Source organism: Adiantum capillus-veneris, chromosome 8 (genome assembly GCF_014529385.1).
Source record: "Adiantum capillus-veneris isolate H3 chromosome 8, ASM1452938v2, whole genome shotgun sequence".
Lineage (NCBI taxonomy): Eukaryota > Viridiplantae > Streptophyta > Polypodiopsida > Polypodiales > Pteridaceae > Adiantum > Adiantum capillus-veneris.
Window position 1 is genome coordinate 74186847 of NC_140938.1, and position 27361 is coordinate 74214207.

Below are 27361 nucleotides of genomic sequence, written 5' to 3' on the forward strand. Positions count from 1 at the left end.
TTTCCAGAACAAACACGCATCCACATCTTTAATAAGTCCACGCCCGAGCCAACCTGAATTCACTTTTCCTAGAATCAATCTGATAGAAGTTAGCACTATCCCTCAGCCGCCACCTTCTGCACATGTGGTTGCTTCTCAAAACAAGTTGCAACAGGTATAGGAGCCTACTAGTTTCACTCGGGCAAAAAGGGCAACCCTCGGTCTGAGTCTTCTAGCATGTTGTAGTTGGGCTACAATGTCACTTTGCACGGAAAGACAATTAGAGTTGGTCGTGGGTTCACACTGGGTGGACTTTTGCCTAGATAGTGACACGTGGCAGGAGTGGTGGTCTAGAGGACACCGTGGCCAGTTCTTCTTTGCCACAGTTTGGAGATGGGTGCAGCTAGATTGCTAGGGATATTTGATTTATCCGTTGGCTGCCCTTTTTGTATATATGCTTATATTTGCTTTATCCTTAGTATGCTGTTCTAGATGGTTTATGAGTCTTGAGTTCAGCGTCGTGTGTTTACTCTAGCACCACACATCTGCACTCTCCCTGTACATTGGAGCCTCGACACCCCCATTGCGCCCGTGAGTCCTGGGCTTGGAGCTGATTGTGTTGCTAGCCAGAGACTGTACTGGTTTATATGAGATAGTCGAGTCCCATGCTGTTCGGAGTCTACTGATGAGTCATTTGAGTTTGCTTTGTTGTTCCATTGTTTACGGTGTTTCCATTCTGCTGGAGTGAGGTTTCATGCACATTGCATTGAGGAGCACCCACTTTAGAGAGCACGACACACTATTCCTCCTCCAAGTGCTCTCATTTTTGGCACGCCCGGTGGGAACTCAACTAAATCTCACTTCGATGTGTTACATGGTTGAAGGTCTAACTGGTTAGTCCCTTTCCCGGTCTCGTACAACCTTGCCTTCGTCCAATTTGGTCTAGCTAGTCTTCACCCTTGGTCTAACGGGTTTGGCGTAGTCTCTTGCCTTGGTCTTGGTTTGGTACGCTGGTCGAACTAGTTGGGCTGGTCTAAGCTGGTCTAACTGGTTTGGCTAGTCTCTCACCCTGGTCTAGTCAGCAAGTCTAACTGGTTTGGTTAACCCGGTCGAGTACGGTTGGCCTTCGTCCCCTTAGTCTTCGCCTATTCTTATCTGTGTCGAGTTTAGCTAGTCAGGTCCCCAATGGGTTTATAGTTCAATGGTCTTCCTACCTAAGAGGTTGGATGGGTTTGTTGCTACTGCAGGACACATACAAGGCAGCCTAAAGATCGACAAAGCCCACATCTGAGCCCTCTCAAGTACTACCACAGAAAGCGCCAACCTTTTGTGCCAAGTCCACCAACGCCGCTACCCCTACCCTCCCAAGCAACTACCTCCACTCCCTCAACCAGTTCTTCACCTTCCAGGTCACCTTCCCTAGTACATTCTCCACCATCCGTATTACAGCAAGCTCTTGAGAAACAGGATTCTGAACAGGCAGCCATGGAGGAGTTGACAAGCATGCTAAGGTGAACATCAAGTTTCCGACTTTCAAGGGACTCTCCATAGATGATGCAGACGACCACGCTAGGAGGTTTGTATCCCTCTGTGGAGGTCTAAGCCTAAACAGAGAAGATGCCTACTTAGTGCTCTTTCTGTCCCCCTTGGATGCTCTCCACAGAGGATGCAGACGATCACGCTAGGAGGTTTGTATCCCTCTGTAGAGGTCGGGGCTTTAACAACAGAGAAGATGCCTACTCAGTGCTCTTTCCGTCCACCTTAGATGCCTTAGCAGAAAAATGGTACATTTAGTTTGTAGAGAATGTCATAAAGTGATGATGTGGCATGACCATATGGCAGAGAAATGGCCAAGTGGACAAGAGAAACTGAACGGACTAACTTGAAGAACTTATGAAGCACCGGCCGTGGGGCTTGGAACTCTGAAAGACAAAAGCTTGAACTCTGAAAGGGATTTCTGTAAAATGAGCTGACATGCTGACGTGGCAGATTGTGCAGATGCTGACGTGGCAGGGCTGTGCGGAATTTTCGCGAGTTGCGCTGCAGGTGCCACGTGGAAGGCTGTACGGATTTTCGCAAATTACGTTGGCTGCTTTTCAGAATCTTTAGCGCTAGCTTTTGGGGACCAGAGCTTTTGGGTGAAAATGCTTTTGAATTGATTGCTTTTGGGCATCCCATGTACTGTTTATAAGAGCCCTTGGGGCCTCACTCTTCAGAGCATTTGGACGCAGACCCTGAGAGCAAAGGTCCCTCGGGAGTTGTACTTTGCAATGATTAATAATAAAGAAATACCGAAAGGGACGCCACACTTTGGGGCCAATACCTCTGGGCACGGAGCTGGGTTGTGTCGACTTTCTCTCTCTCTCTCTCTCTCTATTAAAGTTCAGTGATTTTGAAGTTTCGGTTCGTGTGTTGCTATTGATTTCTTGCTTGGAGTGTCCAAGCTTGTTACAGTGGTATCAGAGCTCAGAAAGATTCTTCTTCTATGGAGGATCCAATCTCTTTTTTTTGCAGCACACGCAGGTTTTTGTGAGAGAAACTTCCTGCCCGGACCCCGGACTTATTAGCCACTCCCACCCTTACTTCATCGTGCATCGGGCGTGCTCCCGTCTTCATCGCTCTGTCTTACAGGGCATAAGCCATAAAGAACCTAACATCGGTTTTCACAGAGAATGTGACAGAGATAACACCTCTCAGGTGGGTAGGCAAAGAAAAGTTGAAATCCGACGCGGGAACCGAAGAAAAGAATGAAGATTTGGACAAATTCTTGGCGGAAAAGTTTGTCAGAGCAAAGTACAAACGTCAATTGCAGGTTGATACATATGTGAAAAGATTGATCAAGTACTCTAGAGACTAGAGATTTACGAAATACTTGAAGAATTACATGATTGATGAGATTTACTTGAGATGGCCAACTGAAAGGACAGACGAGTGCCAAAAAAATAAATAAAAAAAATGCGGAACCTGTACACACCGAAAGAGCTGGACAGAATCTTGAAAAGAAGACGAACGAGAGGACCACTTGAAGATAAGCCAGAGAGTTACAGAGCAGTAGCTGAGCGCGGAAGAAAAGGAAAGATGAAAGTAGGACTGGTACTAGATTTTGTGGGGACCGCCAACCCTCACCATCTGAAAGAAAGTACTGAACTTTGCAAAGCATGGGGCAAAGTGCCAGACCAAGAAGCCCTTATCTTCTTTGATTGAGAAGCCAAGGCCAACTTCATTTCAACCGAATTATCGGCTTGACTTGGAATTACACCCCAGGAAATGGGGCCACCGGCGAGGCTATTCTAGAGGCACGCGGACGCGATGTTGCCATTACACCTGTCATTGGCTAACTACGTTTGCATTGTCAGGGATATTTAGGGCACGAGGCCTTTGGAAGGGTGTGACGTCCTCTGAGGAATCCCTTGGTTCCTTAAGAACAATCCCGTGGTCGATTATAGGGCAAGGAAGGACATCTTGAAGAATGAAGGGCCAAGAGAGTATACTTGATGTAAAACTGAAAGGCTCGTCTGTCCCACTTGATGAAATCCAATTTTTTTGTTTATTTGATTTTCTTGAAAGAACTGAATGATGATCAAAGGTCGAATATGTCAGACCTCGAGAAAAGAACGACAAGATTTTTTGCAAGCTCAGGTTGACTGTTTCTCTGAGGGCTTACCATTTCTGCATGAAAGAACTGAGAAGTCCCACAGAGAAACCGACATCAAACCGGTTGTTGAGTACCCAAATGACAAAACCAACCAGTTTCCGATATTGTGTAGCATATGCTACAATGGGGAGATCAAACTGTGACATTTTCTGATTGGGATTCATAGGGGTTGAGGTAGATTTGCACTCGATTATACCAAATGCTTCCAACAATTCTTGGATACAACGTTCTTGGGAGAGAAAGATGCCCCCCTCTATTTTCCACATCTCCAATCCAAGAAAATGATGCAGCAAACCAGATCGGTAATGCCAAAGATCACTTGTAGGTATCTGTCTTGTTGAAGAAAGAGCATGGAGCCTGTAGAGTCCGAGCCCCCTCTGACCTCTTTGTCGGAATGTCGATTCTGAATAGAGACCGCATCCCCTATAAAGATCACCTCCATGCCAAGATTGCACACCTCGTGCTCAGACATAAGATGAAATCCCAGCTTTGGAGCATAAAGTACCTTGGAGGTATGCATACCCCCTTTGCCGTCGAGAACGAGCTCCCTAGATTTCACGCTGTAAATAGAAATTTCAGATTTGTCGCCAATGAAGATAGTACCACAGTGTCGTCGCATGTTGGACAAAAGATCCTTCGAAGGTGTCATGTGCCATGAGGCACCCCTATCCAAAATCCAATCACGATCATCTCGACCTGCAAGAGTCAACGCAACCTCCGATGTCCCTGGAGAGTCCTGTGAAGGGAGAATCTCCAAATGAACAAAAGCTAGTGACTGTACCACTACCGCCGAAGAAGTCAAAGCATCTCCAACTCGCTTTGGACACTTCCTCTTGTAATGTCTCTTCTCACCGCAACTCTTGCAATGCCGTTCCGCCTTCAAGGCATCCTGTTCGGCATCACTCTTCTTTTCTTTGGTGGTGTTGCTTTTCTTCTTACCCTTCTGCTTCTTGTTGTTGGAAAAGCCGGTCAAGGCGTCGGAGCCCGACTTCTTCCTCGTATTGAACCGCTCCTACCGGTCCAATACCATTGGAACAATCTCGTCCCAAGAGATAGTATTCAGCCGTCCACTTGTAATCAATGAAGAGTAAAAGTAGTGTACCGAAGGTAGCGAAGGTCGTTGCCCTTGGATCGCTCCTTGCCCGCCATCGCCCCCCCCCCCCCCCCCCCCCTTCCCTCCGAGTCACGCCCTCGGCTCGCAGGTAGGTTGTTATCTTCAGCTTCCTGGTGAGTGCCTCGTCGCCAACGCCCTCCTCGTTTCAGCAGCAGACACAGAATGGCAGCTTCTGCTCCACCTCAGAGGGACTCCACAGAAGCCCCCTCGCCCGACACCGCGGAGCCGACCCTTCGACTTGCTCTTTTGCCAGAAGAGCAAGCGAGCTTGATGGCCGAAGTGGAGCGCTTGCAAGCCACTTCTTAGGTTATCTGTAAGATCATTGGCACTCGGCCCAGTTGGGGCGAGGTTTGGGATTTACTACAGGCCCACCTTCTCTCCGATGTGGGCAAGAACACCGATGTCCAGATCCTCGGGAGAGGGTACTACTAGGTAGAGTTCGAGTCTGTAGATATGACGGCCAAGGTGATTTCGATGAGCCCACTCGGCATCCGAGCAGCTGGAGCTTACTTCCGTCGATGGCATCATGGTTTTGACCCTACTACAGATGTGCATGAGGAGGAGGTAGACTTGCCAATTTCGGTCTGTTTTCCAGGCCTAAGGCGAGAGTACCTCCCTCTTCTCCCCAGGGTTGGGTCCATGTTCGGGACATCTCTGGAGTCTCCACGCACTGCAGCTTCAATTGTGGCCAAGGCCACAGGTTTATCTACTGTGCGGGTTCTTGTTGGAGACTCACACTCCCTCCCCAAGGTGGTACTGTTGCCTCGGGTGAGTGGGGGATGGATCAGACAGAGTGTGGAGTATTCGGGTCACCCGAAACAGTGTTTCAATTACAGACAGATTGGCCATTTGGCAAAGGCCTCTCCTCGCAGGAGACCACGACCCACAGCGCATGCACAGCCTCCCAAGGCTGAGCATGCCAAGGAGCCAGATACACAAGACGCACAGGCTGGTACCTCGATAGAGACCAGTGATCAGACAGCTGACGGTTGGCAGCAAGTGCCTGGCCACCGTCGACAAGGGTGGGCTCGTCCCTCTGCTCCCCCTGGTGGCCGACCTTCTGCAGCTCAGCAGCACTAAGTTCCGCCTGGGAACCGTTTTGATCCCCTTCAGCAGGACCCGACTGAGGAGGCCCTGTCCACGTCAGTTCCTCCACCACCACCTCCTCCTTCCTCAGACGCTGCTGCTCCGCCTCCCCCGCGTCCTCCCTCTCCCCCTCCTCCACCTTCGCCTCCCGTTCCTTCTCTCTCCTTGATGGGACCCACAGCCTCATCTCCCGACCCCTCCACTCCTCCTCAGACGCAGGGTATTGGCCATGCTTCCGCCGCGAGACGTTCTCTTGGCTGTGCTTTCGCTATGAGCCGCGTGGCTCGAGAGGGACAACCCCACTTGAGGCTGCCTTTTTTGGCGCAGACTTCTCCCTTTGCAGCAGTTCCTCGAGGTTTGACTAGCTTGGACATTTGCAGATGCTAGGACTTTTCGACTACAGCTTCACTCGGTTTCTGGGTGACTCTTCTGACCTGGAAGAGGCTAGCTTTCGAGTCCACGTCCTCTTTCTTGAAGCTAGAGGCATTGAGGCTCTGGACACAGCGGGGGTTTCTCCTTTCCGCTGTGTGGTAGGGATCTCAAAGAGTGGACCCAGCACACAGTCCTTGACTTGCTCCAGACTCAGCCTATTGAGTTCTTACACCACACAGGGGACTTAGGGGTGACAGATCTGGTGCAGACACTTTGGCCTCAGGCAAAGTTCTGCGTGACACCCGGATGCAACGGGTTGCAGGCACATTGTGGTGCACTTTGCTGACACTCAGTGCCCTCGTTATGTATTTGTGCATGAGGATTCTTGGACAGAGGATGTAGCCCTTCGGGCTGCACGCTCGACTTGGGCCTGGGCGGGATAGTCACTTCTTTCGCGCTTGTCTAGAGGTCGTTCGGATGCGGATTACTCCCCATCCAAACCGGCCTCAAAGATAGTGAGGGTGGCTGCTGCGGCAGCATCTGTTTTCTCTCATTGACTCCATGAGGATAATCTCATGAAATGTGCAGGGATTAGGAGGGCCCCAGTTTCAGCGTCAGAGGGGTCGGCTGCGTCAGGAGCTTTAGAGATGCCTTGTGGGTGGTGAGATTGACATTCTTATGCTTCAGGAGCATCATCTTTGTGAGAGCTCCATTCGACGGTGTGGTCAGATTTTGGATGGTCACTATGAGACGTTTTGATCAGCTGCATTTGGACCTGGAGGCATCCAAGGTGGGGTATGTATGACTATCGTGGACTCTTTCTAGCAGGCCATTGTGGGCAAAAAGATTATTGTGCCGAGCATAGCTCAGTGGATTACTATGTAGGTTCAGGGTTGCCTCATGGGCTTCCTGAACATCTACGCATCCAATGTGGCGAGCGCACATGCAAAGTTTTGGGCTCACATTGTAGAGTCTCTGCCGCAGATAGAGCAATGGTGCATTGGGGGTGACTTCAACATGTTGGAGGATCCCTGTAACAAACTGCTGACGTGTCAAAGCCTAAAGAATGGAGCCAACTTGCAAATGATGTGGCTGCCCGAGAGCAAAAACCCTAACCCTAATTTTTGCCAAAAACCCTAACTGTTGAAACCCTAATTTTGGAAACCCTAACCCTAAAACCTGCAAACCCTAATTCTGGAAACCTTAACCCTAAAACCTGCAAACCCTAATTCTACAAACCCTAAGAAGAACAAGCAACATAAGAAGAAGTCCTACCAACTTATGGGGACCCCGTCCGATGGGGTCCCAAGTGACATAAAGGCATTAAAAATAAAGCAGAACACACTCAAAAGGCTTTGCACATCAAAATATGATGATGTGGCACCTGTACGGACGTCCCGGAATTCACGGCGGATTTTTAGGGAAATCCCGAAATTTTAGGAAAGTGATTTTTTGGGGTCAGCTTTTCATATTTGATGCTTTTAGGCTTTGGGCCTTTAAATATGAGCCTTGGGGGCCCTCTCTGGCACTTTTTAGCACGCAGATTGTAGAGCAAGTGCTCCTCGGCTGTTGTACTTTGTGAATCGGTAGTAATATAAAGAAATGCTGAAAGGGGCACCAAGGTTTGGGGCCAATACTCTCTGGGGTGGAATTCCGCCTCTCCGTGTCGCGTGTCGTCTCTCTCTCTCTCTTTCAATTTAGTTGTTATTGAAGTGCTAAAAGTTTGTTCAGTCTGTTCTTTTCTATTGGCACATGGTGTCCGTCTTGTGACAGTGGTATCAGAGCATCAGGCATGTGCTTTTCTGAAAGCATACTGGTCCTACAAAATAGCAGACATAGCTATTGGAATTGAATCATATTTGAGGTCTTAGCCACTCCCACCCTTACTTCATCGCGCATCGGGCGCGCTCCCATCTTCACTGCTCATGTCTTACAGGGCATAAGCCAATTAAGATCCCTTGCAAGAGAAGGATGCAGATTTGTTTCAAGTCAATGTTTTTCTCAGAAGCAGTGCCATGCAGATGTTGATGTCTACAGCTACCAAGCAGCATACTCCAAGTACTCGGCAAGCTTTCAAGAAAATTTTTGCCCGAAGTTATATGGTTTTTGACATCTTCCTACGGAGTGCAACTTCTGGCAGAGTGGGGTATCTTGAAATGCTTGCCATAGAAACCCTAGCAGATTATAACTTGAAGTTTCTCGATATCTCCCAATAGATGTCTCTTCACGAGTAGATGACCTTGGAGGTTTAATGTGATTGCTCTCTCTCGGCTATGACCTCATGGAAGGAACCTAACCCTAATTTTTGGTGCAGGTTTCAAGATGGAAAGTCAGTCGACTTTTCGAGCTCGACTAATGTCGAGATTGCTTTTTAAGTTTGAGTTCTGTTTGATCTTGTTTGGTGATCCTGTTTGGAATTTGTTTGAAATGGATGGTATCTGTTTTGAACCTGTTTTGGTGCCGATTTGAATTGTTTGACTCTGGTTTGATACTGGTTTCAATGATTGGTGATTTTACTCCCGGGTGGAGAAGTGAGAAATACTGTTTTGGTATTGCTTGAACCTCGGAACGACGCAGGCCGATGTCTGGGGAGTGTTTCGTTGTATGTTTGAAAACCTCCGAATGACACAGGCTGATGCCTGGGGAGCGTTTGGTTGTATGCTTGTAAAATAATTGGCCCGGACCTGGATGGTTATGTGGGAGGAGTATTAAGAAGTCTGAGCAGTGGTTACTCTCAGCACCTCCAAACGACGTAGGCTGTGGTCTAGGGGGCGTTTGGTTGTAAAAGGCCTCTATATCTCCCGGCCTGGACCTTTTTAGGTTATGCGGGAGTAGTGATGAGGGGGTCGTTGAATATCTCCCGGCCCGGACCTTGTTAGGTTATGCAGGAGGAGTGTTCATCGGCTGCTTTATGTTTCTATGTCTTGTAACATGCATATGTGAGCATTTGTGTTGCATTGTGATGTGCCAAACACTGAATATTCCTAATTGGATGAGATTGCCTGGGTATATAATTTTAGTGCATCAAGACACCCGAGGAAGATCAGTACGGTTTGGGTGTGATGGCTAATTTTACTACGCCGGAATATCAGGAGTTCCGATCTAGACGAAAGGAGAAGCTAACTCCTTGATCAAAACAGCCGATAGGAGCAGCTAACTCCTTGATCAAAAGAGCAGAAAGGAGAAGCTAACTCCTTAATAAAAAGAGCAAACTGATTGTCCCTCAGAATGTCCCTCGGAATGACCCTCGGAAATTTTTGAGCTAACTTGAGTTGTTTTGCAGATATGCTGTAATCGCGGACGATTACTCTCTTTCAAGAAGGGGAGATGTAACAAACTGCTGACGTGTCAAAGCCTAAAGAATGGAGCCAACTTACAGATGATGTGGCTGCCTGAGAGCAAAAACCCTAACCCTAGTTTCTGCCAGAAACCCTAACTGTTGAAACCCTAATTCTGAAAACCCTAACCCTAAAACCTGAAAACCCTAATTTTGGAAACCTTAACCCTAAAACCTGCAAACCCTAATTCTAGAAATCCTAAGAAGAACAAGCAACAGAAGAAGAAGTCCTACCAACTTATGGGGACCCCGTCCGATGGGGCCCCAAGTGACATAAAGGCATTAGAAATAAAGCAGAACACACTCAAAAGACTTTGCACATCAAAATATGATGATGTGGCACCTGTACGGACGTCCCGGAATTCGCGGCGGATTTTTAGAAAAATCTCGAAATTTTAGGAAAGTGATTTTTTGGGGTCAGCTTTTCATATTTGATGCTTTTAGGCTTTGGGCCTTTAAATATGAGCCTTGGGGGCCCTCTCTGGCACTTTTTAGCGCGCAAATGTGCAGCAGGTGCTCCTCGGCTGTTGTACTTTGTGAATCGGCAGTAATATAAAGAAATACCGAAAGGGGTGCCAAGGTTGGGGCCAATACTCTCTGGAGTGGAATTCCGCCTCTCCGTGTCGCGTGTAGTCTCTCTCTCTCTTTCAATTCAGTTGTTATTGAAGTGCTAAAAGTTTGTTTAGTCTGTTCTTTTCTATTGGCACGTGGTGCCCGTCTTGTGACAATCCCTCTAACAGGATTGGAGGTAGCCATACTACTGTGCATGGAGTTGAGTTGGCAGCTTGGGCAAGGTTATGTATGACTACGGGTTTGAGATGTGTGGCAGCATTCTAGCTCTGTGAGGCCACCTGACAGCCTGTTGGCCTTCTCTCGTTCGGACCGTAGAGTGGGGAGTGAATCTATCTCAGATAGATCACTTCTACACTAGTGACCACTTCTGTGACTTGGGTGGGTCAGTTTGCATCCTGCCTGGGACTTCTTTTTCGGACCATGCACCAGTGATCCTCATAGTGACAGATAGACAGAGGAGGGGGAGCATGATGCTTCGCATCCCAGAGAGGGTCTTGCTGGACTCTGCGCTCAGAGAGCGAGTGGTGACTCTTTGGACAGAGGGCTTAGACTTGCAGGACTCTCCTGTGGATAGAGTGGCCTCTGGACTTGCTCAGCTTAGTCGGCTATTTCTCCAGGAGTCTACGGCCCGCTTGGCAGCAGCGAGAGAGGAGGAGCAGTGTCTCCGACGAGGTGTTGCTTCCCTACAGAGGATGCAGGAGCAGCATCCAGACAGTCCTTGGTTGGAGGAGAAGTTACAGCAGAGCTTGCCAGCACAAAGGAGAGGCGCAAGAGTTTTCTTTTCATCGTCAGGCATCTCAATGGACCCAGGTGGGTGATAGAGTGACAGGGGCTTTCTTTGAGACAGTGAGGCCCCGGCAGGCACATGCCAGGGTCAGCTAGTTGAGGAGGCCTGACCGGTCAGTTGCTTCAGAGGCAAAGGACATGCGTGCTATTGCCACAGACTTTTACCGTGACCTACTGTCAGCAGAGCCTCAGTTAGAGCGTCAAGATGCATGTAGAGAGCAGGTGTGGGCAAAGATTCCTTGTCTTGTGACTGAGGAGATGTGCCAGAGTCTTGAGCAGCCTTTACAGTTAGAAGAGCTCCAGGCGGCCCTCAGAGCACTTCCCCGTGGTAGCTGTCTAAGTGAGAATGGTCTGACTCCCAACTTTTCTTAGAGTACTGGGACATGCTTGGCTCAGATCTCTGCAACGCTTTTCAGTACATCCTACACACAGGAGAGATGCCTAACAGTATGAGTGAGGGCCTGATCTACCTGATTCCCAAGGAGGGTGGCTCCTTGGATGAGATTCGACAGTGGCGACCCATCACCATCCTCAACTCAGCCTACGAAATTCTTGCCAAGGCTCTGAGTTTGAGGATTCAGTCACTTCTAGAGAGCATCATGCATGGGACACAGACAGGTTTTGTCAAGGAGCGTAGTATCCTTGACAGCATCTTTACTTTCTGGGAGGCGTTTGCCCTCGCATGCCTCCGTGGTGAGGATCTGGTGATACTTCTTCTCGATTTTGAGAAGGCTTACGATAGAGTTGACTGGAACTTTTTGGAGGGCACTCTACGCAGGATGGGCTTATCAGATGCTTGGATCAAAGGTGTGTCATCTCTCTACAGACGGGCACACAGTCAAGTACTTTTGTCTGGTGGTAGAGGTGATCGTTTCATGCTCTCACGATCGGTCAGACAAAGCTTCCCTCTTACCCCCTTTCTCTTTTTATTCTATTCTGAGGCGATGAGTAGGTTTTTGGTTTCACAGCAGGTTGGGCGCTCCCTATTCGGGGAGATGAGATACTGGATACTGAGTTTGCTGATGACTCAGCCTTGTACTTGGAGGGCCAAAAGGCCACCTTCACAAGTGTGAGCAGGCACTCGAGACCTTTTGTTGTGCATCAGGCGCATTGATCAACTGGAGAAAGACAGTGGCTTTCTCGGTTGGTAGTGCTCCTACGCCTCATTGGCTGCTAGGTGAGGGTCTCATATGGATTCCCCCAGGGACTGCAGCTCGGTACTTGGGTTGTCAGGTTGGTTTGGACTTGTCTCCGGAGCAGCAGATTGCTTCCCTCCTCCTTTCCATCAGGAGCAAGTTGTTACATTGGAGCTCCACACGACTTTCTTTGGTAGGCAGAGTTGTAGTGGCCAACCAGGTGTTGTTGGCTACTATGTGGTACATCACTTCTTGTTGGATCTTTTCGAGTTCCTCCATTAGCCAGGTAGAGAGGCTGATGAGGAACTTCCTTTGGTCAGGACGTGACACCCAGATAGCCCGGGCCAAAGTGGCCTCGCAGGTCATCACTCTTCCTTGTTCTCAGGGACGGCTGGGGGTCATAGACCCAGCACAACAGAGTACAACCCTTCTTGGGAAGTTTGTTGTTAGAGGATTACTTCCAGGGGAGGAACCCTGGAAGGAGTTTCTGGTTCAGCGGCTTAATGCTAGAATTCCTCAGGCTGGAGGCCCTTGGCGACCTTCGACGAGATGGATTTTCACAGAGATGCGTAGAGTTGGCCTGAGCAGGAGACTCGAGGACCGTTTTGCTGTGAGTCTGCTTCGTTCTTGGGAGCAGCTGCGGAGAGGCCTAGACCAACATCAACCTACTTGCACGGAGGAGCGCCTGAGACAGCCCCTGGTTTGGAACCCCATGCTTAGCACTCAGAGAGGCCATTTGGTTGGTAGTAGGTCTCATGTTTCTTGGGGTCCCATGGCAGAGGGTCCAACACGGACTTTAGGTGACTGGCTAAAGTTTTTAGGCTTGTCAGAGGAGCTCCAGAGCATCCAACTTCAGGGCATGAGAGGGGGTGCAGAGCATGTGTCAGGACATCACAGAGGCAGTACCAGCTGAGTGACTCATGCCTCTCGAGTTAGCAACGCCTAGATGGATGGGAGCCTTCACACGACTGGAGGTTCTCATCGCAGTTCGGGCTTGCTCAGAGACTGTCCCTTCCCTGTTTTTTGAGCTATAGGGTATGGGTTGTTTACACCATGTTTCTGTAGAGGCCCCACAGGTGACAAAGTGTTGTTTTCAGAGGATTTGTGTTGTGGGCATCTGTGGGGGGACTTGTGTCATAGATCTTGACCCAGCAGCTCTTGCGACTGGCCACTGGAGGCTGTGGGCTTGGGAGTGTTGTCCATTGGCACGAGTGCAATGGGGTCCTGGGGAGTGGTTTTGGAGGGACCCTTTCTCCTCAGCCAATCACCCCGGTGTCCCTTTCTTTCAGTACACTATTCGTCTGGGACGTCACATACTGGCAGCATGGAGAGAGGCTCGTCCTACTGCAGCACCTCATTGGCAGGAGGAGGGTCTCACAGCTGAGTTCTTGTTAGCTTTTTGGGCAAGGTTGTGGGACTCCATACAGCCGCGGCGAGTCACTTTGTTCCAGTGGCTACTTGCACATCGGGCTACATCAGCTGGGAGTTGGCTTGTACATAGTGGTCTCTTGGCAGCATGTGCAGCTTGTGACCATCCTGTGGAGAGTCAGCGCCATTGTCTATGGGATTGTCCTTTGGCATAGCAAGTTTTTGGCTTCGTGTCCTTCGGCTGCTGCCAGCTCTTTCCACGGCACGGCAGTACACTTGGGGGGCAGCTGCGTGGTCTACTCTCATGGACCCGGCGCTTCAATTTGAGCTGTCCTCCACCAGCAAGATGATAGTGATGCAGGGGGGTCAGCCTACACCCCAGCCTGCTTACAGAGCTTACTCCACAGGAGTGGTACAGTGAGAGAGAGGAGTGTTGGGAGCTCATCTGTGGCCTGACATTGGTTCATTTGGCGGGCCCAGGTGCTTTCGCATCTTTGAGGCTCACCTTGTACCACGAGCAAAGACTGTTCGAGATCTTTGGCTAGAGCTGGTCCATACTCTCAGAGGACAGTTTGAGAGACTCCAGGGCCGCTCCGTCCACATGCGGGAGCGTAGAGAGGCTTTCCTTGGATTTTGGCGCCCTTGGCCTTTCTTCACCATGGTCCAGGGGGTGATGAGATGGCATTACCGTCCACATGTGGCTTTTTCCTCCTCCCATCTATTGATTTAGCCTCATTGTACATATGGTGTTTTTTCATTGGGATAGTCATTGTTGTAGCCGTCTCTAGAAGAGGTGGTTGTAGCCCTATGGGCAGTTTCATTAACTAATAGAAGAATTTTTTCTTGGAAAAAAAAGTGGTGTATTGATGAGGTAATTGGGCCCAAAGCTGGATGGCCGTGTCCTCTAAACTGATAAGCTTTCCCATATGAAGTATTTCTTTTTGAAGCTCCTGCATCTTTTTGATGTCATTCTCCATGGAAGAGTGTTCCGCATCCAAGATCCTCAACTGCACCTCGAGGGCTATCCGTTTCATTAGAGAAACTCGATCATAAAGTGAAGAAAGCTGATCCCAAACCAACTTCGCATCTTTCATCAATCGTACGTGGTTTATTACTGATGATGTACAGAGGAGAATGAAAGACCGGATTCGAGCATTGACACGCTCCCATAACTTTGCTCCCGCAAGGCCCTTTGGCTTTTGAAAGTTGCTCGAGATAAAACCTCCAAGCTGGTAAGATTCTAAGACCCCCATCATGGTAGCTTTCCGAACAACATAGTTGTGTCCATTAAATTGCCGATCCGAGGGAAAGGTAGGGAGGGTAGGTATCTTGATTGGTTGATCACCTACGCCGGAGTAGAACTGGGACCAATCTCCCCACTCCTTGTTGATGGTGGGTTCACCGCCGCTGGTCTCCCCATGATGTACTTCGTCATCACGGGCTGAACTTTTTTTAGAATCATCACTCTTCTCCATGGTGTTGGAGAATCTAGGCATGTGTTAAGGCTAGGTCGAGGTAGAAGCCCATTGCAGCCGATATCAGCCCCATAAGAGTGAAAGACGAAGAAAAAACAGCAAACCGTCTCTTTTCGTCACGAAAAATCAGCACCAAAAACTAGCATAAATCACTGATTCGATTCAAGAGCATGCCGTGGCTCTGATATCATGTCAAAGGTGTAGCAAAAAAGGGTGAATCGGGTGATGAATCATGAACCTGTCTGCAACTGCGAGCAAACCTCCTCTCCGTATTGGGCAGCCAATAGATCTCGGATCTATCGTGATGGATCTACTCATCGTGAAGCTCCTAACACCTACCGCCCATTGAATGGGCCTAGGCTCCGTAGGCGATGTCGCACCGAGAGGGTGTGCAGACAGTGGAGGAGAGGGAGCGCTAGCTAGAGAGAGGAAGATTGTTGAGGGAAAACCCCATGGAGAGAGATTGATGTGGTGAGAGAAAACGCTAGAGAGAGAAGATGACTGCACACTGCAAAATGCTGGAACCACATGTACGGTTACTTGAGTGCTTGTTTTTAGGGGTTAAGAGAAGTAGTAGCCAAGGTTTTGGAAGTACCAAGGAAAGAGTTAGCTTACACATAAAAGAAACTCTAATCATGGCACAATATAATCAAGTGAACATGATTAATATTGACAACTTATATTTAGCACATGGTGTAACCACTGATGATGGTCGAAGAGTTGGTCAACTATCTTGTTGGCGGGCTAGAAGATATGGAAAACCCTACTTTGCAACCGGAGGTCCAAAGCCAAATACAAGCTCTTCAATTTTCTCCAAGTACCAAAAAAGAGAGAGCTCCTATGATGCCTCCTAGTGAGACTCCAAAAAAGGAATCTCTTTGGGTAATGAGGAGGAAATACCGGAAGGACCTCGAAGGTACTTAGAGACTTTTTTTTCCCAAGAAAAAGATCCTTCTATTAGTCAATATAATTAATTGCCCAATGGGCTACAAACAGCCCCGTCAAGAGGGGGCTACATGAGCATGAGGGGAGACTCTCCCCCAATGAAAAAGTGAGATGTGTTCAATGACGGCTGAATCAGGATATGGGAGGAGGAAACAACCACACTGGTGCGTGCCATGTAGGAGCCCCATGTACCATGGTGTAAAAAGGCCCTCGACGTCAAAGCCGTAGGAATGGCTTGCGCCGCTCTTGCATACGGTCGCAGTTGCCCTGCAACCTCTCAAACCGACCTCGAAATGTATAGAACAGTACCAACCATATATCTCGTATAGCCTCCACTGGTGGGATGAGGCGGGTCTCGAAGATGCGGAAGCAACGGACTCTCCATATGAACCAGAGAGTCAGGGCTGCAGATAAGCTCCCAACAAAGCTCTCTATCACTAGCACCCTTCTGAGGTGTAAGCTTGTGGCAGGCTAGAGTGTAGGCCAGTCCTCCCAAGTAGCAGCACCCCAAGTGTACTGCCTAGTTGACGACAACGCTGGCATCAGTCGTAGAATCCGAAGCAGCAGCACCACATGTGTACTGCCTAGCCTGGCATCAGTTGAAGGAGCCGAAGCCAAACCTGTTGCGCCATGGGGTAGTCCCATAGACAACGTCTCTGTGACTGACTCAAGTGGGTCACAAGCTGCACAGCTTGCCCATGGGGCAGTCCCATAGATAATGCCTCCGTGACTCAAGTGGGTGGTCACAAGCTGCATAGCCTGCCCAGTGGCCACTGTAGACCAACCAACTCACAACTACGATAGCTCGATGGGCGTCTAGCCATTGGAACATGGTGACTCTCCTCAACTTTCCGCTGTTCCACAAGCGCTCCCAAAAGTTTGTGAGGAACTCAGCTATGAGACCCTCCTCCTGCCACTGACCTGCTGTAGCAGGGTGGGTCTCTCTCCGAGCAGCCAGTATGTGATGCCCCAGTCGTGTTGTGTACTAGAGGAAAGGGTCCTGGGTGATCAGCTGAAGCAAAAGGGTCCCGCCAAAACCACTCCCCAAGGTTCCAATGCACTCGTGCCAGAGAGCGACTCTCCCAAGCCCAAAGCCTCCAATGTCCAGTCTCAAGATCTGCCGAGTGAGGATCAAGCGCATAGATCATCCCTCTGATGCCCACATCTCCTAATCCGCCGGAAACAACACTCTGCAACCTATGGTGCCTCGATAGTAACATTGTGGAGGCAACCCTTTGCTGAACCTCAAAGAACACACAAAGGCCTGAGACTGAGCAGGCCTTGAGAACCTCAAGACAAGTGAAGGCCCCCATCCAACTGAGGTCGCCGGTTTGAGAGGCGTGTGCCACTCTTCTTATAGAGCCCCGACGATGTCCTGAAACATGCTCCGTACCCCCCTCATGCATCGTAGCTGGGTGCTCTGACTCTCCGCAAGAAGTGTTGTAAACTTCAACCAGTCTCCCAGGCTGCAGGCTAGACCCTTTTCCATGGGGTCTACTGCCAACCATGTGACCTTGCTGTGTACTGACCAACGGGTTCCATGTAGGAGGCTTCCTCGGGCGCTCTTCAGTGCATGTGGGTTGATGCTGCTAAAGTCCCCCCCTCAGCTGCTCCCAAAACCGAAGTAAGCTCAACGTGAAATGATCCTCCCATCTCTTGCCTAGGCCCACTTTGCGCCTCTCTATACAACAAGTGGATGGGCCACCCATCTTTGGACCCCTGGAAGAAGACCTCTGTCAATGAGCTTCCCAAGGAGGGGTCTACTCTGTTGGTTTGGGTTGATGATACCCAGCACCCCCTGAGAGCAAGGTAGGGTGATGACCTGCCAAGAGACTTTGGCCCAAGCCGATTGTGTGTCTCTCCCTGTCCACAAAAAGTTCGTGATCAACCTCTCAAGCTGGCTGATGCAAGAACTCGAGAAAATCCAGCAAGATGTGATGTACCACATAGTGGCCAAGAGAACCTGGTTGGCCACAACAGCCTTGCCAGCAAGAGATAGCCGCGTCGAGCTCCAATGTAATAGCTTCCTCCTGATGGCTAGGAGGAGGGGAGATGTTTGCTGCTTTGGTGACAAGTCCAAGCCAACTAGCAGCCCAAGTAGGGAACGGGCATCCCTAGAGGGATCCAACGAAAGCCCTCTCCAGCCATCGAGTTAGGCATGGAGGCATCACCAACTTAAAAAGCCACTATCTTTTGCCAATTGATCAATGCTCCTGACGCACAGCAGAAGACCCTCAGGGCCTGCTCATACCTATGCAAATTGGCCTCACAACCCTCCAAAAACATGCGTGAGTGGTCAGAAAACTCAGCATCCAAAAGCTTTTCCCCTCGAATGGGTAACAGTGGGCCACACAAATCAACCTCTTGTGAGGCCAGAAATCTGCTCATCGCCTCTGCGTAGAAAAAAACAAGAAGGGGGCAAGAGGGCAGCCCTGCCGTATTGAGTGTGTAAGCATGAAGCGTTCCCCTTGACCTCTTGCGAGCAACACCCGACTGTGAGTACACCTGTAGAGAGTAGACACCCCTCTGATCCATGCATTTGAAAAAACCATCCTACACATGTTATCCTCCAAGAAGTCCGAGTCAACTCTGTTGTAGGCCTCACAGGTTGGCGAAGGAAATCACCTCCCAAAAGGTGAAGATGTTCTATAGGATACTCCGCTCCTTGACAAAGCGAGTCTGAGTCTCATTTATGATGCTCTCAAGTAGTGGCTGAAAACTTAGGACCTTTGCAAGAATTTTCTAAGCTGAGTTGAGAATGGTGCTGGGTCACCACTTCCGAATCTCATTTGGAGAGCCCCCCTCCTTGGGGATGAGGTAGATCAAACCCTCCCTCATGCTATTAGGCATCTCCCAGTGCACAAAATGTGCTGGTATGCACTACATAGGTCCTGTTCAAGCACCTCCCAATACTCCAAGAAAAAGCTGGGAGTAGAACCATCCTTGCTTGGGAAACTACCGGGAGGGAGTGCCCCGAGAGCCTCGAGAATCTCCTCTGGCAGGAGAGCGCTCTCAAGCATCTGTTGCATCTCCTCAGTGACGAGGCAAGGCATCTGTTCCCACACCTGCTCTTTGCATGCATCCCGGCACTCTGATTGGGTGCGGCTCAGCTGAGAGCATCTCACTCTAAAAGTGATCACCACAAGATCCTCTCCTCGTACCAGATAAGTGATCACTAGCATATAAATGATCCTTATCTGGTACAATATGCATTCTCAAAGTCGAGAAGGAGCACCACAAGATCCTCTCCTTGTATGTGAGCAAGGGCAGCCGCCTCCCAAAAGGTGAAGATGCTGTCAAGGATACTGCGCTCCTTGAGAAAGCTCGTCTGAGTCTCATGTATGATGCTCTTTAGAAGTGACTGAATTTCCAAACTTAGAGCCTTTGCAAGGATTTTGTAGGCTAAGTTGAGAATGGTGATGGGCCGCCACTTCCGAATCTCATCTGGAGATCCCTCCTCCTTGGGAATGAGGTAGATCAAACCCTGGCTCGTACTATCACGCATCTCCCTAGTGCCCCAGAGGGACGGTAGTGGCCGGGTGCAACACGAGAGCAGGGGGACGTGGGGAAGCAACGTGCGAGATGGGGAGGAGGCAATGAGCAACGGGTCCTAAGCCTCAATTGATCTGAGTTTTTGAGGTACTTAAGAGTGTTGAGTAAAAATCTACTGGCCTTGCCATTCTCTAAGTCTTGGGTGAGAGTTTCTAAGGTCCAAGTCCCTGCCGCCCTCCCAATTTCTACAGGGTCCAATTCTATGGCCACCTCTACTCTCACCCCGTCCATTATCACCATAATCTGTCACCCACCCCTAGATTCTAGTTGCCCCACGTGCACCTCCCACTACTAGCATGACTACTACTGCAAAGGCAACTACTTCAGGGCTGGGCGACCCATGTCTCACTTTGGCCTTGGCTGACAAGCTTGTGGAGGTAGAGCGAAAAGTGACTAGAGTATTGCAAATGCAGCGCTCACATTATAGGGTACTCATTTCTTGCATCGTGAAGTGTATGACAGCATGCAAAGGGAAGTTCGTAGCCACATTCATGGATAGAGATGTATTGATTGCACAGACCTAGGATCCCATGCATATTCTGAACAGACAGGTGCAAGACCTCAAAAGTGTGGTCAAAACTTTACACCTACAACTTAGAGAGGCCAATGATCTTGCATCTGCTCAAGACCTTCCCTAGGTAGTCACTCAAGTGTGTCCCTCAGGCGCCCATGCACATTCAATTGTGGTTTCGCAATCAGGTGCATTGTCCAATCTTGTCACTGTCACCATGAGTACTACTAGTATTGCTGCTGCGGCCATCCCAGAACAGACATTGACAGATACCCACTTCGTTTTCCCATGGTACAGAGAAGCCTGCAACCAATGAGTCTCCACATCTTGTTTCGGCTTTATCTGAGTTTGGGACCATCGGTGGTCTTGTTCTCGTAGCCACCCTCATTCCATCATGCTTTGCCTTATGGTGGTTTTCGAGGCTATCCACCACCCGCTCCATCTGCCCCTCTCATTACCTCTCCTCCATTTGTTGCTCCTGGGGCCGACGGCCATATCCGATGTATCCTCCTCATCCAGGGTATGGGCACTATCCTCCACTATATGGGTAGCCCCCATCCTTGTACCCGCCCTTCTATCTGTCCCCCGTCCCCGCCCCCGCCCCCGCCATCATTAGAGCATCAAGAGTTTGACTTGTTCAACGCTACTTTACCATTCTCAAGTGTACATCTCCCCATGGTTGTGCAGAGTTAGTAGAGAACTCTATCACCACTCTCCGGGATGGTGAGTGGTCTTGTGGCGAGCAACCTAGAGTAGGGCTACAATGTCACTTATGTCACTTGCACTAGACACGCAGTTACAACTGGGGTGCACACTGGGTGGATTCTTGCCTGGGCAGTGATACATGGCAACACAGGGAGTGGTTGTCACAAAGTGATGATGTGGCATGACCAACTGGAAGAGAATGACCGAGTGGACAAGGAAAATCGAACCTAAATGACTTCAGAGCACTGGCCATGAAGCCTAAAACCCTAAATACCAAAAGCTTGACATCTAGAAGAGATTTCTGTAAATCGCGTTGACATGCTGATGTGGCAGCCTGTACAGATGGTGATGTGGCAGAACTGTCCGGATTTTCCCTATTTTGCGTTGTTGTGTTGGTGTGGTAGTCTGTACGGATTTCAGCAAATCACGTTGGCTGCTCCAGCGCTAGCTTTTGAGAGCAGGTGCTTTCGAGGGGAAGTGCTTTTGAACTGATTGCTTTTGGGGCTATGCTTTTGGGCATCCCTTGTACTGTTTATAAGTGCCCTTGGGGCCTTACTCTGCAGAGCATCTGGATGCAGAGTCTGAGAGCAGAGGACCCTCGAGAGTTTTACCTTGTTGTGATCAATAAATAAAGAAATACCGAAAGGGGCGCCAGTCTTTGGGGCCAATGCTTCTGGGCGCGGAACTCCGCCCTGTTGTGTCGGCTCTCTCTCTCTCTTTATTGACTGAGACACTACATGATGCAGCATCAGAGGCATACCCACACACTCAACCGGATCGGAGGCGACATTCTGGGAGCATGCCCCAGAATAGTTGGTATGATGAGGAGTGCAGAGAGATGAGAGCCCAGCTTCAGAGGGATCTTCATTTAGGAGTCATCACCTACAGACAGTCGCGGATTGCTTTCCGGCGCCTTGTGCGAAAGAAGAAACGAGCTTACCTGGCCCAGATGGAGCGAGACTTGTATCAGTTGTTCTTGAGTAGAGACTCAGGCGAGGCATGGCGACTCTTCCATGAGCACTCCCCTCCCCCAGTGATTACTTCTCCTGATGTGTGGGGCCAGTATGCGACATCGTTATATACGGTTCCTGGGCAGGATCCCCTTCCAGATCCTACAGAGCCATGTCCACCTACGAGCACCTTCTTTACCACTGAGATGGTAAAGAGAGCCATTGACAGGATGAGGACCAGGAGGGCTTACGATCATGACGGTCTAGTAGCGGAGCACTTTATACATGCTAGGGATATGCTGATGGAGGTTCTTGCAGTGTTGTTCAATCGTGCCATGTGTGAGGGATTACCTGAGACTTGGAGGTTGTCTACTATTGTGCCTATATTCAAGGCAGGTGATCCTACAGAGCCTGGAAATTACCGCACTATTATGGTTGGACACACACTGGCACGATTGTATGCATCCATTATTGAGCAGCAGTTGAGTAACTGGGCAGAGGGTGAGGGTGTACGGGCAAAGGGACAGGCAGGTTTCAGGAGGGGTTTCTCCACTCTTGACCATATTCTGACACTCAGAGCTATCATTGAGGAGGGCAGGTCACATGGGAGACGGATTTATTGTAGCTTTGTGGATTTCCGCAAAGCATTTGACATGGTACCGAGAGCTCGACTGATGCGCAGACTGCAGGAGATGGGGGTGCCCACAGTGTTGATTTGGGGGATTATGGCTTTATACAGATCAGTGATGGGACATGTACGCACCCCAGAGGGGATATCTGACTTAGTTCACTCCACTATCGGGGTGAAACAGGGTTGCCCATTGTCTCCTACTCTATTTGGTATGTATGTTGATGAGGTGTCTGATTACATTGACAGAGAGGGTGATAGAGGTGCCCAGCTGGCAGGGACCGGGACCTGGATCCCATTGTTGTTATATGCTGATGATATTGTCTTGATCTCTGACTCACCAGAGGGTATGCAGCGACAGTTGGATGCATTACACAGTTTTGCAGAGGATAGTGGATTGTCTGTAAACCTTGGTAAAACCAAGGTCATGGTGTTTAACACCACACCGCAGTGGATCAGGAGATCGGCACCGACCTTCACGTATGGTCAAGAGATTGTGGAGTATACAGATGCATACACTTACCTTGGGATAGTCTTCACTGGGCTGAGGTTTTCTTTGGGGAGAGCAGCAGAGACTAGACTGACCAGAGCTTATGCGGCCTTGGGAGGCTTGGAGAGGATGTGTTCGCAGGTTCAGTTCCAGGAACCTCGGACAAAGTTATGGCTCTTTGATACTTTAGTAGCCTCAGCTATGATGTATGGGGTACAGGTATGGGGACCTCCTGTAGGCCAGGATGGTTGGAGACGTATGGAGAGGCCCTTGGTATCTATGATCTCCCGATTGATTAGAGCCAAGGCCTCCGTACCTCACGCGATCATTCGAGCAGAGCTAGCTGCCCCCCCCATGGAGATTGAGGCGCTTACCAGATCAGTGTCCTTTGTGCACAGCCTATGGGATACTACTAGAGACAGATATGCTAGACTGGCCCTTGAGTCTTCCAGACAGTTAGCTCTACAGGGGGACACTTCATGCTGGTATGCACAGATGACCATGGTTTCAGACGCATGGCTTCACCATGGACAGGTTGCCCCCTTTCCAGTATTCTCTTCAGGCACCCTCGCTGTCTCTTACACGGGTGGAGATCACTAGACTCATTCGTCAGGACCTGATCCAGCTCGACACCAGGAGGACATGGATAGAGCCGCCTCAGGAGTTGAGCACGAAGATGGCTTTCTATAGAGAGCATCTTCTCCATCTCACAGGAGATGGGTTTGTGATTCGACCCAGCTACATGGACACACATATGTCTCATGGTTTGCGTTGTGCCATTGGTCAGATACGCACATCCTCACATCAGCTCGAGATTGAGACTGGTAGATTCAGAGGGATACCAACAGACAACAGGATATGCCGATTATGCCAGAGAGAGCCAGAGACAGAGTTGCACTACATATGTCATTGCACAGTGTTCTATGAGATACGGGGGCGTTTCCACTGCTTATTCAGAGAGGGTTTTGGTCCTCTATCTAGGGTCATGAGTTATGAGGATCAGAGATGTCTTGGACTATATCTACTTGAGTTACACAGGTATAGAGACACTTTACTGGGGAGAGCTAGAGAGAGGCAGTCCCAGAGACACATTACAGATTTCTTTTCACTAGATATGGGACAGCCAGAGGAGCAGCCACCACTGCAGAGCTCGTCCCACACTCATTCGACCACTACTGGCACTCTCATCGACCGAGCATTGGAGCTACAGAGATACAGACGACCGCGACTGAGGAGAGGAGCTACACAGCATCGACGGAGACTACAACAGAAGATTCGAGCCATACTCTCTCGACATTCAGAGTGCAGATGAGGATGGATCCTCACCATTTCTTCCATCTTTGTTTCACACTGTTACATCCAGTTTACCGGGTACCTATTGTATCAGCTGCTACACCCACGTAGTTTTAGATTGTAGTAGTAGTAGTAGTATTTTGTTCCACTTCTAGTTCTTTTCTAGTTCTTTTGTACCCAGACATGGTATTAGATTCACTATTTTGTAACTGATTGGTCTCATAGGTCATTTTGGCCTTTTGAAGACGTTAATATAACATTTCATTTCATTTCATTTCTCTGTCTATTAAAGTTTAGTGATTTTGAAGTTTTCTGTTTGTGTGTTGCTATTGGTTTCTCGTTTGGAGTGTCCAAGTCTGTTACAGTGGTGGTCTAGAGGACACCGTGGCCAATTCACTGCCACCATAGTTCAGAGATAGGTGCAACTAGAGATAGGTGCAACTGGACTGGCAAAGATATTTGTGCTAGGCGTTAACTACCCTTTATGGTTGTATATATGCTTTTTTTTGTGCTAATTTTGTCGATTTAATGCTTCTTTAGTGCCAGGCTTCATTATGGCCGAGTCTGCCCTTGATCTCCAAAGTCATGACAGAAACTCAGATGCTGAACTTTGTGTTGATGTATGCTCATGTGTGTGCATGTGCATGTGGTGTGTGTTGTGATGTTAGTACCTAGTTCTACACCTACTTTGGGCATTGGCGACGTTAGTGGGGATGTCGTGGTATTTAGTCAATACTATGCATGGTGGAGGTGATTGTTATATTGTCTTCTGGGTGACTACCATGGGGCTATACCGTGGTATTTAGTCAATACTATGCATGATGGAGCTGATGGTTATATTGTGTTGTGGGTGACTACCATGGGTCTATACCTTGCACTTTCCTTTAAGGGTGAATTTGGGCTTATCCTGGATTCATCTAGGTATATGTATATATGCTCTGTTGGTTTTAGTTGTGGTATGCTTCGTAGATGTCTTGGTGGTCCTTGAGTCTAGAGTCTTGTGTTCAGTCTAGCACTTGCACATCTGCACTCTCCTTGCAGAGCTGGAGCCTCGACACCCTCATTTTACTTGTGAGTCCTGGGCTTGGAGCTGAGTGTGCTGCCAACAAGAGTGTGTACTGGTTCCATGAAGTAGTCGAGTTCCATTGAGTTTGCCACTGTTGTGTTGTTTGAGTTTGCCTAATTCCATTGTTCTGTAGTGTTATCATTCTACTGGAGTGAGGTTTCTTGCACGTTGCACTGAGGAGCACCCACAGTAGAGATCATGACATACTTTTCCTGCTGGCCTGAAGGAGTATACGAAATACACGTGACTGTAAAATTGGATTCTAAATGCTGTTAAGAACATGGAAGCTTGGGTTTTTGTTTAGTTTATCTGCAGTAATGGCATTGTCTAACCACATTCACATGGCAGTTGGACCTCAGTTCTGAAAAATATAATCAGAAGCTCTTTCAAAGATGTTGGGAAGGGATGGTTCAATCTACAAGAGAGTAGCTTAGATGCTTACGATGCCAGCAAATTAAAAAGATTTCTTAAGATGGTTCGATATATGATGGAGGATTGTGTGCGTTATTTGGTGGAAGAAACATTGGGAAGGTACTGCAACTTTGTGGAGAGACACTGCGGCAATCCTGTGGTGGATGTGATGGATATAGATTGTGTCAATACAGTTTGGCCCCAATCTGATCACAAGGTAATATTCAAATCAAGAAATAAATCTAGTTATCTTGTTGCTTAACTTGTGATTTTTCAGAGCAATACTTTTCGAATCCCAGGACGTTTATTTTCTGATATTATGATATTTTCTGTTGGACTTCTTCACAGCAGTTTCTATCAATTTTCAGATTGAAATTCTTTTGAGTTTTGGGGCTTCACCAGCCGGCAGAGTTATATATATGCACAGCTATCATCTGGATCACGGGCATAGCTATTCAATAGATATGTATCTTATCACATCAATTGAGTAGAGCGGGCAGGTGAGAGGGTATATCTCATTGGTCAGCTATTTGAGGAGTTGGAGATGGAGGCATATTACATTTGCAGATGTGCAGTATGCTATGATACTCGAGGGAGATTCCACTGCCTGCTTGGGAGGGTTTTGGGCCTCTATGACGGGTCACGCAGTTTGGGGACTGGAGGTGTTTGTGGTTCTTCCCACTGGAACTGTAGAAATGAAATGTTATATTAACGTCTTCAAAAGGCCAAAGTGACCTATGAGACCAGAAAGTTACAATGTGGTGGATCTGATGCAAAGTCAAAGTAACAAAATAACAACATAACAGAACAAAGATATATACTATGGGATTCTAGACTGGTCGATGTGAACTAAGCAAAATGGGCGGCTTGCTGGGATAGCTAAATCATAGGAGATCTAGCATTGGTCGTTGGCGGATCTCATCAATCTCCTCCATGGTTTAGTAGTCTGATCGGGCGTCGTGCATGCCTGACCAGAGTGCTCCGAATCTTCTGACGTAGCCTCCGTCAATGCTGTGTAGTCCTCAGTAGTCGTGGGCGCCTGGATTTCCCCAGCTCAACAATCGCTCGGTTGATCAGTGTGCCTCTAGTGTGAGACGAGAGGGAGCTCTGCTGTGGGAGTGGCTCCTGCGGCTGTCCCGTGTTTGCTCTGAAGAAGTCTGTGATCTGTCTGACTAGCCTCGCCACTCATCAGGCTATCTCTGTGTCTGCATAGCTCGAGCAAGAACAAACCCAGGCATCTCTGATCCTCGTATCCCATGACTCTTGAGAGTGGTCCAAAACCCTCTCTGAACAAGCAATGGAAGCTGCCTCGTATCTCGTAGTAGACGGGGCAGCGGAATGTGTAGTGCAACTCTGTCTCAGGCTCCATGTCATACAAGGGGCATGTCCTGGCCTCTGCTGGTACTCCGCTGTATCTCCCAGTCTCAATCCATAGCTGGTGAGAAGATGTGCGTAACTGGCCAATAGCACATCGTATCCCATGAGACAAGTGGGTGTCCATGTATCTGGGTCTTGTCACAAAACCATCCTCCGTAAGCTGGAGAAGATGGTCTTTGTAGAAAGCCATCTTCGTGCCCAGTTCTTGTGATGGTTGTATCCAAGTCCTCCTGGTGTCTAGCTGGGTCAGGTCTTGGCGGATGAGCCTGGTGATCTCGGACTGTGTAAGAGTGAGAGATGGTGCATCCAATGAGTATTGGAAGGGTGGCAACCTGTCTATGCTGAACCCATGCGCCTAGAACCATGATGCCATCTTCCCATACTAGCATGTTGTAGAGATACTGGACAGCCATCCTGTGTGAAAGGAGACATCGAAAACGAGACCCATCCAGTAATAGTAGAATTATTGACTTTTTCTGTCACATAGCTGAGGATGAGTACTGTTGTGGACACCCGCTAGCTTCACCAACATCAGCGAAGATACAGCATCAA

At 48.9% G+C, this 27361-nt stretch overlaps 1 protein-coding gene across 1 annotated transcript in view; it reads left to right on the plus strand.

The window, feature by feature from the left end:
• Positions 1-27361, plus strand: part of LOC147452380 (uncharacterized) — a 283958-nt gene that overhangs the window by 13509 nt on the left and 243088 nt on the right. The window contains exon 9 of the mRNA XM_086518094.1: positions 25370-25649. Coding sequence (XP_086374220.1) covers positions 25370-25649 — 280 coding nt within the window. The remainder of the gene's footprint in view (positions 1-25369; positions 25650-27361) is intronic.